The 13973-nt window shown below is 35.0% G+C and overlaps 1 protein-coding gene across 1 annotated transcript in view; it reads right to left on the bottom strand.

Annotated features, from left to right (window-relative positions):
- Window positions 1-13973, bottom strand: part of MALRD1 (MAM and LDL receptor class A domain containing 1) — a 230720-nt gene that overhangs the window by 130644 nt on the left and 86103 nt on the right. Inside the window, 5 exon segments of the mRNA XM_056482973.1 lie at window positions 1317-1614; window positions 4114-4361; window positions 7824-8037; window positions 8893-9003; window positions 12360-12516. Coding sequence (XP_056338948.1) covers window positions 1317-1614; window positions 4114-4361; window positions 7824-8037; window positions 8893-9003; window positions 12360-12516 — 1028 coding nt within the window.

Raw genomic sequence — 13973 nt, 5'->3', positions numbered from 1 at the left:
TATAAAACATAAAAGTGTTTTGGAACATCCTTTACTATCAAAACCAAAGCTTTTAAAGCTTCTAACATTGCCACAGGGACTTGCATCTCCCATTAAGAGGACAGAGTCTGAATACAACAAAAATAAAGAATCAGAAAGCTTGGCTAGTGTTCCTCCTGGGGTAATGTTATATAAAGCTGAACTTTAAAATACAAATCTCATTTGCAGTAAATTTCCATGACTGGCTTGGCAGAAGTAGGAAGCCAACAGTACTAGAACTGGCACCTTATCAGGGAGATGGCTGGAAAATTTGCCTGTATCTTTCCTGCTTATCCCATGCTCAAAGTTCAGTGCTATTTCTTGGGTTTGATGTAGTCTCATCAGTGTTATTTCCCAATGCCTGAGCAGTGCTTAATGACATCCTGAAGGGGAAGGCTCCTCATTAGCAGCAGTAACAAAGCAAAGTTGCTTGCATAAATTAATGATCCATTCTCGTGGTAGTCCTTGACACTGGGAAATATTAACTTTGTTTTATTGATCAGAAAGACAGAGAAGTGAGATAAAATTACTTTCTGCAGCCATGCAGGAAATTTGTAGTGGGCCCAGGAAGAAAATGCATCTCCTAAATTCCACTTTAGGGGGTTACATTTCAGTAGCTTTGTGATAAATGGGGAAAAAGGAAAAACATTTGTCCTGTTCTGTCAAAAAGAGTCTCTCCTTCATCATTTGTGTCCAAGCAAATACTGCTGAGGTACAGCATCAGTGCTTTCATGAGTAGCTCTTACCTTGGGGTTATGGGGATCCATCCCCATCCAGACTGTATCATTTCTGGTAAATGTTTTCTGAGCCTTATTTCCCTAGTGGAGTGAGGATGGGGCTAATAATTGCACTGATGCTGGCACCATAGCACAGAGGTAGAAGATGGATATGGTGCCTAAGCATATTAGTAGCAATTCCTACCAGCCAAAAACCATTTAAACCTGCTGGCCTTATTGCAAACTATCCATATTAGCTCTGTCCCACTCAGCTCTTTATTCTACAACTTTATTTTACAACTTTTGATAAATAAACCCTTCTGAATTAAGCAGGATATTGGCCAAGTGTACGTGGCTGGACAAGAAGAATTTCAGATTCATAATGGTTGATTTAGTACCCAAACAACAATTTCATAAAATGATATTAATAGAATTTCATGGGCTGCCTAAAAGTGTTAGAATTTCTACAGATCTTTAGCAAGATATGGATTTCTCCATTTGTCTTTTGAGAGACAAAGAAATGAAAATAATGCTGTTCTTCCTTCTTTCCAAACTTAGAGACTGCCCATAGCAGGAACATACCTATTGGAGGTGGCTTTGTGGGTTCTGCTGGTAAAAACTCCTGGGATGGCAAGCACTCCCTGGAAAACGTGAGGTCATCCAGTGCTATGCCATCACTGGGACCTTGTCCAGCCACCCCTTCAAAGACAACTTGAAAATCTTCATCCCCATCTCCAGACAGAGTCAGTGCCTTGTGCTGCCAGAAATTTCCCTGGTTTCCAGTGAGATTAAGGAGGAGTTTTTCATGTTTCAGTGTAGTTCTCTGGTAGATAAGCAATGATCCAATGTGAGCTCCATACATATGATAGTAGAAAATTATCTGTAAGTAAAAAAAAAAGAGCATGAAGTATGCAATAGGTGACTTCAGTCAAATTCTGCTATTTTATTTACTCTAATTCTTAACCTGAGCATTACTAATAGCATTCAGAGAAGTCATTAATTTTGCTGATTAAAAATAATTTAATCAAAAGCAACAAAACAACGTACTAGTGGCAATTCTTTAAATATTCTGTAAGTCAAACTTCAAAACCATCATTAAAATATTCAACAGCATCTCTTTGTATGACTCTTGCATTTAAATGTATAAGAACTAACACACTTTTTAAGGAAACAGAGGAATGGGGTAGTGCCATTTACAATATAGGTAGCAATTTCATTTTACCAAACAATTTTCTGTTTAAAAATATGTTTATGTAGATTTTAGAGCATGCAATTAGAAAATAATCCAGTCTATAATGGGGGCAAAACTTCTACATGGACATATGAAAAAAAAACCCAAAAAACATAAAATATATAAGAGGTACTTGGATTAGAAAACATTGATTTATTTGTTTTAAATAAAGTAAAAATGGGGAAATTTTGAAATACAAAAGACCAAATAAATACAGAAAAAAATCAACACGTTTAACTTCACTCTCAGTTCTTTCCAATTCAGTCTTGGATTTCTAATCCTTTTGAAGGTGTAGCTTTGCTTCTGAAAGTCTTCTATATAGAAAAAATATTTATATTAATTTTTGTCCTTTTGTGTTTACTGCTCTATATTTGTTTTCTCTGCATAAAGCTTGTCCCATTGATGTAAATGCTCCTTTTCCTACAATTTGAAATGGTCTAAGATCCCATATTAAATATTTTGTAATATATGATGTAGCATTTTCTTCTCAAATCACCCATAGGAAGGAGTAAAATACTTCAGAGGACTCTGATCTTATAAGACGAGGTTTTGGATCTTGAAATATTTTTTTTTTGCCATTCATACAACTTACTACACCAGAAATTGCATTTCCTTTAGTCATTTTCTATGTGTAAGCAACAGAACTGCTCAGAACCTCCAAAAAGTAAAATATCCTAAATATGACTGACTGTTTCAGGCCATGTCATGTATGTCAAGGGTTTGGTCTGCACAAGGTGCATAAACCTGTGTGTTTTTGTAAATAATTCTCCATGTGCTAAAAGCAACAGTTTCCCATAGTTACATTTCAAGCACTTAATTACATTTAATATGTGGTACATCATAACAGTACAGATGTCAACATGTCATTCTCAGTTATTCTGCATTTTTTTGCATATTTTATGCTTCATAGAAGTCAAAATGTGGAAAAGTTCTTTTTAGAGCATAAAACTAGATAATGTAGAGAGATACTCTCAAATATGATGCTAGAAGCAGAAGGCTGAGATCTCCACATTTGTGTAAGCAGAATTTTTTTTATATGCATTTTAGGCAATACAAAAAATTAACATGGTTCCAATTTTGAAGATAAATTTATAATGGCTAGATTAAATTTTGCTACTGAATATCATAATTATTCAAGTTTTCCTTTGCATCTAAAATCAAACTCTTTAATATTTCTTGACTTTCTTATCTATAAAGAGTTTGGAGAGTTTTCAGAGAAGTATTTCAGTAAAATGAACTGGTTAGAAATCTCAAACATAAGCAGAACTCTTTCTAAGTTAAAATAAACTCTTTGCTCAGAAATATTCCTCAGGAATAGTAAGAGATAAATGAACTAAAATCTTGTGACTGCACATTTTGCACGAGATGTCACCTGCATAGCCTGTAAACTATTTAGGACTATTTCAGTCTAAGACCACCTTCATTTGATGAGCACAGTTCTGTGATCACACAAACAGTTAATTTCAAAAGCTTTTTAAAAAATTGCCTCATAAAAATTATCCTCTTGATATCCTCTACTTACTAGATATATAAAGGTAAACTTGCAGTTTTGAAATAAGGCATAGCTAAAGTTTCTGGGAAATTATATTTTTAGCAAAGACTGTAAAAGATGTATCAAAACCAGGAAACTTTTCATTCCAGGTTTGCAAAGAAATGTTCAAGCTGAAGTCACCACAAAGTGCTGCAATGTTTTGGAAGATCAGGGCTTACACTTCTCCATTCTCTAGAGAAGAGCTGGTGATAAAGCCTTCAGTCACACATCCTTCCTTCTGCAGTTGTGCTCTTTGAAAACTAATTGTTGCTGCACATTCTCCATAAAACCAGAAATCATTACATAGTTGTTTGCTACTTTGGACAAGTTACATAAGACACTGTAAATCTGACATTGCATTTACTGTCAGCTTCATCTGAATCTCATGGAGTACTCATTTACTTCCAGAATCATTCTTCTCCCACAGCAAGATATATTTTTTTCTTATGATTTAAATGAACTAAGATCTGATCCCGACTTCTCTACAAAAACATGTTGCTGGTTTTTTTTCCTCAAGAATTTTTTCAGTAATCATCTCTAATCATTTCAGGAGTACTCTCTTGGTGCAATCTAGAAATCAAATTATTCATTCCTGCTAGTACCACACCCTCATGTACCTTGCAGCTTTTATTCCTTCTGCTTAAGACAGGACTAGAAATCCTGGCTTTTTGTCCTGGTAGCTGATAAAATGAACTCTTTATAAAAATGTAATGACCAGATGGCTCTTGCAGTGTATGATCAGTAGCTGGTCCAGTGCCCAGTTTTGTAGTACTGCTAGTTCTGAGGTGCCAGTCAAAATCATCATTTTCATCTTGCTTCCATCCACAAAGGTCAAACTCAAAATTGCAACGCCCAATAGATGTACCTGAAATATATTTGCACACACATGAAAAGAGATTTATTTTCAAGTAGTTAATTGGCTACATATAAACAACCCAGTACTCAAATCTATGGGAAAAAAATGCTTCACTAGACAAAAAATAATATCCATGTATCTCATTAAAAAGAGCATTTTTAATGTTCTGGAATACAATATTAGGACAAACCCACTTGCATATATTTGAGTTGGGTCCAGTGTTTTTGTTATTACAGTCAACAGAATCCTTGGGATAAATGCAACAAAATTTAGTTAACTATTTTATCCCCTCAGGGTCCTAACTGGCCCTCCATAGAGCATTTGAGACTTGTGAAGAAAACCAGCCTCTTTCTGAAGGAACATGTTGGGATTGGGTGAGAACAGGAAGAAATGCCTATATCTAGGGAACAGACACATCCAAATTAATGTACTGAGCACCATGAACACACAGCCTGTATAAAGACAAAACATAAATGTGGGTGTGACAACCTTGAGCTGTATCATACCCAAAGTCAGTCTACTTTTGCACAGTTCCTCAGTTCACTTGTATTTTCTTTGCCAATATGGAGCCACAGATAATTATGTTGGTGGTGGATTGTGCCCAAAGGTCAGATGAGGAGCAGGGGTGTTTGGGGAAAAGGAGGGTTGGGGTGACCCTATTGCTCCTGGCACCTCCTGGAAGGGAGGCTGAGGAGAGGTGGGGTCAGTGTCTGCTCCCAAGTAAAGAGTGAGAGGAGAAGAAAGGACCTCAAGTTGCACCAGCAGAGGCTAAGGTTGGAAACAAAATCACTGAAATGGTTGTTGAGCATTGGAACAGGCTTTCCTGGGGTGAATCACCATCCCTGGGGGTCTTTAGAAGCTGTGTAAATGTGGCACTTAGGGACATGGTTTGGTGGTGTAATTGGCAATTATAGGTTAACAGTGGATTTAATGATCCTAAAGGTCTTTTCCAACATAAATGATTCTATGATTGTCTACATTTCTTATGATTGTCTACATATCTTCTTAAGTTTTGCTTAATGACTAGAAAAGGAGAAAACTGATAATTTTGATTTTTATATGAAACAACATGCATGCTGTGTATCAATTTTCGAATCTTGAATGTCAAAACAGCCAACATGGTGAGTAAACTGTCCACATAAATTAAGGTTAAATCAATTGCATCATCCCAGAAGTTTAATTTTTCTCTCTATACACCTGTAAGTTCATTATAATGATTACCAAGTAAGACTAAAATTGCTGAAATAAGATGGAATTTAAGCAGACTTCAAGAGGCTTTTGACAGTATCCTGAAAATTCTTACTGTTATTGCTGAAAAGGAAAGTGCTTTGAAGATAAATTTGGAAATGTATGTATTATTTTGTAGGACAATATCAGAAATTACAAAATGTCTCCTCCAAAATATAATCAAAATCTGAGCCTCTTCTGAGGCCTGATAAAGTTCAGCCACTTTAAAGTAGTTTTATTTGACTGAAAGGTATTTAGAAGCAGGCCAAGCATCTAGAATCCATGGAATCTAGACATGGACCAAAACAGGACAGACTGCTAACTCAAAGGTTTCAGCCTGAAATCAGATAAAATATTTTTTTCTTTGAATTTTAATCTGTGAATATCACAAAGCAAAAAAAGTTAGAAACTTTTTGTTAAAAGAATGAGCTGTCTAACAGAACTAGCTGCCCTTTTACCTTTGTTTGCAAATACAGTGCCATCTGGAATAACAATTAAAACCAACCCAGACCTGACGTGTGAAATTATACAATTATCTTTTTATGAAAATCACAGATTGTAGATTAACTCAACTGAATGCAACTGCCCATAAAATTTTTCCTATTCATATTTTTCAACTGATTTAATTACTTAATATTTCAAGATCATTCTTAAAGAAATTCCTTCCATTATTTACAATTTCCATCTTGAGTCAATAAAATTCATGCATACAATGGATCATCTTATTTTAAAGATGTGTTTTTAAGAATCAAAATTTTAAGGCATGAGAATTGATATCCCTTCTAATTCTGTGCATATTGGGTATTACCTAACTTAAGTTTAGATGTCCTTGTAGAATCTCTACGGTCAACAAAGAGAAATACTCATATCTACAGGACAACTCATTTAATCTAATTCAAACAACTGATTTTAAGTTGCATGAACTTCAGCCTGAAAACAAGTTACTACACTGAAGAAAAAGAGAATTTAGGCAGCTTGCTTAGCAGCTCAAGTTACTGCAGGTGTACACTTGGATATTAAATGACACCTGTGATTTTAAAACACCTTAATACTTCACTGTAAAGCTTACAATTAAAATGCAGTTAGGGAAATTTTTATAAAGAATTTTATACAATTTTTTCCTTACTTAAAAATAATAATAGAAAACATGTTAGAGAAAAATATTCACTTTATGGGACTGTTTCAATCAATCTCTTCCAGTGGGAAAAAATTGGAATAAAATCCTTATTCTATGCAAAACTAAATTCCATCAGTTCATTTGAACCATTTTGCCATTAATGCTTCAATTTATACTTGTCTGATGGTATTCCATGGGAAACACAGATAATGCAGAAAACTGAATTCCTCTTTCCCTGCCCCTCTTCCAGCCCCACCCCCCCAAAAAAAAAAAAATTAAAATTTCAGAATACTTTTTAACAGAGTAATTGCAACTTGCAATTTTAGTTGCAGAGGATCTGAACTGGTCCCCATATAGTTCAGTGATGTACTATTCCTGGATGGAAATCATTGAGTAGTTTAATAATATGAAAATAATTTGCAAAATAAGGTTCCTTTGCCATGTACCTTTGCTTTCATAGGATATAAGCACACCTTTGATTCACAGAATTGTATTCTCTGAGAATCTGATAAACTGAATTATTATTCTCAATAAAAATTCGGCAACTGTTAATATGGTACCAAATAATTCAGGTTTGATTGTGTGAACATTTCCCACACTGGTAGCAGTAAAAAAAAAGCAGGTGTTAATATTGTGATCCAGGAGGAGCCATTTGATATGAAATATCATTCTTTGAATCAGATACTACATATGCTGCTTCTTGATATGTCTTGTAAAACAAGATTAAAAAAAAAATTCAGATTAAAATAATTTGCTGAGACCTGACAACCCTTGAAATATCTAAGGAGGTAGGTCCCTCATCTCCCAAAGGTATTATGCTTGAATTATTTTTTTCAGCTTTAATACATTCTTTTCATATGGAAAGCAGGATAATTTTATTCTGCTTTTAAAGACAGCTGCTGAGTTATTTTAAGACATTCATTAGCAGCTCTTTGTATTTTGTATCGTGTTATTTTAAATTAAATAATAATAATTTAAAATCCTTAAAAGCCAAGGATTAGAATTAAATTATTACCTTCTTGTTTGCTTTCCCAGCTGATGAGCTGTCAAAAGTATTTGAGTAATAAAAAAATCCACAGCAGGCAGAGTTATTTATGATAATTATATTAAAAAACTACCATACTTACTGCAAATACTAGGACTTTCATCTGAGTTATCTTCACAGTCATTTACAAAATCACACAGATTATTCTTTGGGATGCAGTACTTGTTGGCACACATGAATTCCTCTGATGTGCAAGGTTTGTCTGAGATAAGCAGAGGGGAACAATCTTCAAAGGTAATATCATCCACTGCCACGTCTCCCATGTAACTGACACCACGTTTTGCCCTGAAAATAACCTAATAAAAATTACAGAGCTGTTACAGAAAGCCACTGATAAGATAGAGAAATGCTTATACACACAACATTAGAGAACAGAGATTGATGGTCCTTTAAAATCTTTTGATATGAAGTGGTCAGCTCTTACTGTCAAAGCATAATTCTGCAAAGTCTGGTACCACAGTAGGGACAGATCTGTCACCATAGTTATTGAAGGACCATCTGCTAACATTACCAAGCATACAAAAAAAAAAGAAAATAAATCATGCCACTCAAAGAAATACTGGTCTCACTCATCCTGAACTAATAGCAAGGGCTCTTCCTACTTCTGCAAAGTCAGTCTGAAGAAGACTACTGTGTCATTCATCATTTATTGCCATGAATGTTAAAATTTCATTAAAATTCCAAGACAGAAGTATCAGGAAATGTAACTCTTTTAAAAATATGTTGCTGACTATCCTTGGGGATTTTGGGTTTTTTTCATAAGACTACAACTAAGCAAGTATCTCTAAGAGGTTTGCAAACCTGCTCCAATTTCAAAGGAAATGTCATGCTCAAGATTCTTTTTCCAAAACCCAGATGTTTTTACTTACTGCACACTAAGGAGAAAGAAGTAGAATATTTTAAACCGAGTTGGATTCAAGGATAGATGGGATTCTCAGTCTAAAAAAATGGATATCAGTCTGAGATTAAAGAGGAGTAAGAAATCTCCTCCATCTCAGATAATGAATCAGACAGCCAAAAAGATCATTTCTTCTATGCAGGAGGAGAGGTACATGCAGAGTGTAAAAAAGGAAATGAGAGGGTGAAGAATGCTTAATATAGAAATACAAATAACCAGCTCTCTAGGAAGCACATCACATAGGAAGACACACCTGAAAATCTGAACGAATTCCTAAGAACACTTCTGCTCTGTTCCACTGGGGACCTTGGCTGCCACTTTGAGTCCACAGTTTAGAAGTCTTGTTACTGCTTTTATAGAGTACCTAAAAAAGAAAATAATTCTAGGTCACAAAAAATATGTTTGCATTACCAATTCACTTAAGAGTCTTATAATCATATACAAGAGTACAATATTGTCTGTATGTCTAATTTCTATTCCATCATTAAAATTCACAGAATCATAGAATATCTGGAGTTGGAAGGGTCCATCAGATCCAAATCCCTGCTCCTTGCAGATCTATTAAAGCTGAATGATCCAGCTAAGGCTGTTGAGGTGCTCCTTGCACTGCCAGGCTGAAGTGCCCAGCCACCCTCTGGGTGAAGAGCCTTTCCCAAATGTCCTACCTGATGCACATGGATATGTCAGCATGAATAAAAAAAATAAGAAAATAATCTTTCAAGATTTTCTGATCTCCTCATAGACATGCCCAGCCCACAGCCTTAACTGGACTAACACATCTCATTAATTTATCCAGAGTGGTTAGCAGTGAATAAAAATTGTTCATTAGTGATTCAGTTGTACAGCATGGTAACAGGGTTAACAAGACTTGCTGAAAAATAGATTTGTTCATGCATACAATTAACTGTTCTTCCAGGATGGATTTTCTTGTCCTGATTCTTAGGAAACATTTTGTTTCTTCTATATAGTTTTTTTTATAAATAGGCTTTTTTTTCTTTTTTTTTTTTTAAGACAAAATTTCATCTGTTTGAGCAATGAAAGGCTTTAAAAGCCCATACCCTTGTAAACAGCAAACTGGGGAATGATGACACGCTTCAACATGAGCAGAAAGTCCTAAATATTCTTTGGTCCAATCTCTTGGGCATCCAAATTCAACTGAGCTGACAATAACAAGATGGGTGTTTGATGAAGTGTGTCAAGCTGTGTCTCCAGCCAGTGCTAGCAGAGCTAAACATCCATTCACCAGTTCCCTGCACTGTTTCTGCTTTCAAGGATTTATCACTGCTGTGTGTAATCTTCTTAGGGCAGCCCAGGCATTTTTCATCATAATGAAAAAACACCTTTTTTTTTGTTTTAAATTTATGCAGTCCCACGAGTGTATATGAAATTGCATAACAGGTAAGTTCTGCCAAGCAAACAGCAAATTCTCACATTAAAGAGCTTTCATTTCAGGGGGGAAAAAAAAGAATAGATAATATATTAAATTGAATAGAAAAACAAGTGACTTCTGACTTTATAGACAGGAAGATCTGCCAAAGAAGATGTGAATTTTAAGTGAAAATAAATAAATTTGTGAGAAAGGGATTACAGATATTATTTGAAAGAATAAAGAGTGCTGAATAAGAAAATATAATTTTTACACTCAAATACAAATAATATATTTATATGAAGGTAGATATGTGTGACTATAAACACACACACACACACACACGTTTTTACATATTGTAAATTATCCACTCTATTATATATCCAATTCCTTCATCATAAATTCATATTTTCTATCATATCATGATAAAGGTTAAAACTTTAGAGTAAAACATGGCCATTAATTTCTGTGCTATTAAAACCCAAGGCTTCCCTGTACCTTAATGTACTTTGAACAGCTATGCATTTTAATTACATTGTAAAAAAGCACATCCATTACTTTGGTAGAATTACCCATACCAAGCCAAAGCAGAGAAACTAAATAAAAAAGGTTCCAACAAATAATCAAACTGAGGTTGCTCAGGAGAGTGACAACAAATCAATGTTTAAGAAAGTAACAGAAACACAGGAAGGTAGCTATTAATGCAAATAGCAGGAAAATCTTCAGCAATCCTACACAACATTTGAAGGCATGGATGCAGGCTTGAAAGCAAAAGTGGAAAAAGTGTGGTAGTCTTGGGGGAAGATATGGATAAAAGGTCTTTTAATCACAGAAAATATTCCCATTCATGCAATACTTAGAGCCTTCTTAATATAAATAATGAGAAATCACCTACATAATCTCATTTTCTGAGTTATTCTTATACCCATTATTAATTGATTAAACAATTAATCAAACAATTTAAACCAGGCAATTATTAACAGTGTGCAAAGGTTTCATGATTTTCCTTTGGTACATCTTAAAATGAAATAAGTTGGGGTGAGGAAGAATCAGTTAAAGAATAGAGGGAATTTGTTATCAGTGTTAAAACTGAGAAAAAAATCTATATTATACACATTTTGTGCTGATAATACTGGGCATGGCCCCATAGGATTTGCTGTTGATTTCAACAAAATACTCTTCAAACATAATTCCAGCTAACATGGGTTCTTACACTGTAAAGAATCCTGGACCCTGGAGTATGCAAAGAAGTCCCAGAGCACATTAATTGGTCCCAAGCCTTAAAACTGAGGATGAACCATCTTCACCCTCTGATTTCCCACTGATTCTGATTAATTAATATTTGACTACTTGCCAAGCAGCCTAGCAAGGTCTTTACCTAGCTGGGAGAAATTTAGTAATATTTTAAAAAATTGTTTAGGAAAAATCCAAGAAAACATAGAACGTGCTTCTGCTAAATAACTGGCTAGTCACTTGCATGAACAGAGTTCACCACATCCCAGGTTACATTTCTAATGTCAACACAAATATTAATTTTATTTTCAAAATAGCTGAATTCTATCTTTTATTGTAATTTGTTATTCTGACTAACTGGGCTAGAGAGAATTTATTAGTACATTTAAATCCTCATGCACTGCCCACATCCAATATGAAACTAAGTGCACAGGTGACTGGGTAACTTATATGAGTATTTTTTCAATCCATTGCTGATGCTGTAAGTATTCCATAACATTCCTGGGAAATCCCATTATAAGCTGTGTGGTAAAAATAATTGTTTAGAACAATGATGCTGTTTATTCATTTCTCTCTGCAGTGACTCATTTTATCTACAAGTTGCTAATGAGTTAAATTTCCTTTACAGAACTGCTTTTATTTTTACTAGAATGAAGGAAAGGGTATGGAAAGGAAATGTGTTGCTTATATATCACAGAAATAGTTCAATGCTGCTTACATAAATATAATTAATTTCTGAAAGTGGTATGTTCAGCTTTTCAAGGAATAAACTCTTCAAGATTTTATGTCAAATTTTTGTGCCCCCACACTAGCAAAAGACCTTGATGTAGATATTTGATCTATCTGCTTCTCAGTGTCAAATATACAAAACTTTTCCTTGCATGAAAGTTCCAACCATGACATAAGTCACAATTTTTGCTTGCATAAATTTATAATTTCTTCAGTCTATTTGAGCTTCCTTCACATCATAATATGTTGAGAGCAGTAGAGTTCCAGCAATTGTTAATTTTCATTTATTAGCAGCCTGGGTTTTAATGAAACTAAAAGAGAAGGCATAAATTTCCTCACAGCAATTTCATGCAGAAAAACAAAACAAAACAAAATAGAGAACATCTCCATACCTCCAGAGAACCTATTGTTGAACCATTCATGTGGTTCCAGAAAATGATTTTGCATCTGGGCCCTGTAAGGGAAATGACTGGGGTAGCAATGTCAGCTGTGTGACCAAATTCACCATTTGAGCTGTCTGCAAAGAGATACCAGCCTTCTTCAGTGCACCTGCTCAGAGAAAAAGGGTTATAATTTATTAAAACAAAACATTTCATCATAATTAATTTAAGATTGCAATATTTCCTTAGATAACATCTGCTGTCTGGGTACCTGCATGCATCTAAATGTGTAAACAGAATACAAAAAAACCCTTGCAAATGTAGCCAATATTTTTATATCAGAGATTGGCCAAAAAAAAAAAAAGAAAGTCAGCCCACAGGATCATGTAGATGTGGGTTACAGGGACTCTGGCTTTCCCTACCAGCCTCTCTCCTTGGGGAATTTAGAGGGTTTGATCCTGGCTTAAAGTCAGGAAAACCCAAGATATTGGATGAAATTTTGTCTCCTGAGCTACTGGGAAAGTGGAAATGTCTTTGAAGTAAGCATCAGACTCTGAGTGTACAGAGAGACCAGAAGTGCAGTTTTAGTGTTTTGGGTATTTAAGATTTAGCCCCAAAAACCTTACTTCCCAAAATAAAATGCAGCTGTTGACCACAGATAAATTTGTCTTCTCTCCAACAGAAGTGTTTCACACTCAGTGCTTCTCAAGAGAATCTATCCAACAGTGCTTACAAACCTGACAATGGGACCTGTGTTTTTAAATAGGTGCTGGTATCAGGTTTTCCTTTCCTTTTGGTTTTCCTGATTGGCCAAGTTCTGAGCAACCACTCAGTAAAGTTGCATCCCTGCAGCTGTGAGAAGACAATGACCCTGCCCAGCAAGCACTGCCAAGAGAAACACAATATGCTCAAATATGTCAGGACATGAGGCTCTTCACAGACTGAAACCCTGCCTAATGGGAAGAGAAAGGAATTATCAGTATAGGTTCAGAAACTGGACTTCAAAAATCCTCACAAATCAGAGACTGTTAGCTGGACTACTGCTTCTACCTCCCCACGTGGCACTCCAGAAAAAAAAAAACAACAAAACAGCCAACCAATACACCAACCAATCAAAAAAGCAACATTTCAATGGGACAGGTCTTCATTTTTCATATATCAGATATGCTACATATGAGGTCTCTGAAAACTGCTCAAAAACATAGCAGGGACCAAAGTTCATCTGGGTAGAATCCTTAGGATCTGTGGAAATCAGGATCTATTCCACAATCTTAATTTTCATTAAAAGGCAGATGAGAGAATTGCTGCTGATGTTTTCTTTTATCACTGAATCCTGGCAACTCAGACATTTTTGTAATTACTGCATGCATTTAATTCATCCTTTAGCCTAAGTATTAAAACATTCTCCAAATGAACTGCTTGTACTCCAAGTAATAGTTGAAAACTTTGAAAACTCATAGTTGCAGATCTTTCAAGAAATATACATTTGGACAACTCATTTATTTCTCTCCATTCTGCTGAAGAAAGCTGTTATTTCAAGGTAGCAATTTTAGGTTTATTTTTTTTTGCTTTGGTGCTGAGTATTCTATAGAGCCTTGCTTGGAAGTAAAAGAGGATGGAGTTCTC

Source organism: Oenanthe melanoleuca, chromosome 2 (genome assembly GCF_029582105.1).
Source record: "Oenanthe melanoleuca isolate GR-GAL-2019-014 chromosome 2, OMel1.0, whole genome shotgun sequence".
Taxonomy (NCBI): domain Eukaryota; kingdom Metazoa; phylum Chordata; class Aves; order Passeriformes; family Muscicapidae; genus Oenanthe; species Oenanthe melanoleuca.
Note: the sequence above shows the minus strand (reverse complement) of the source record. Positions and strands in the feature narration are given on the sequence as shown.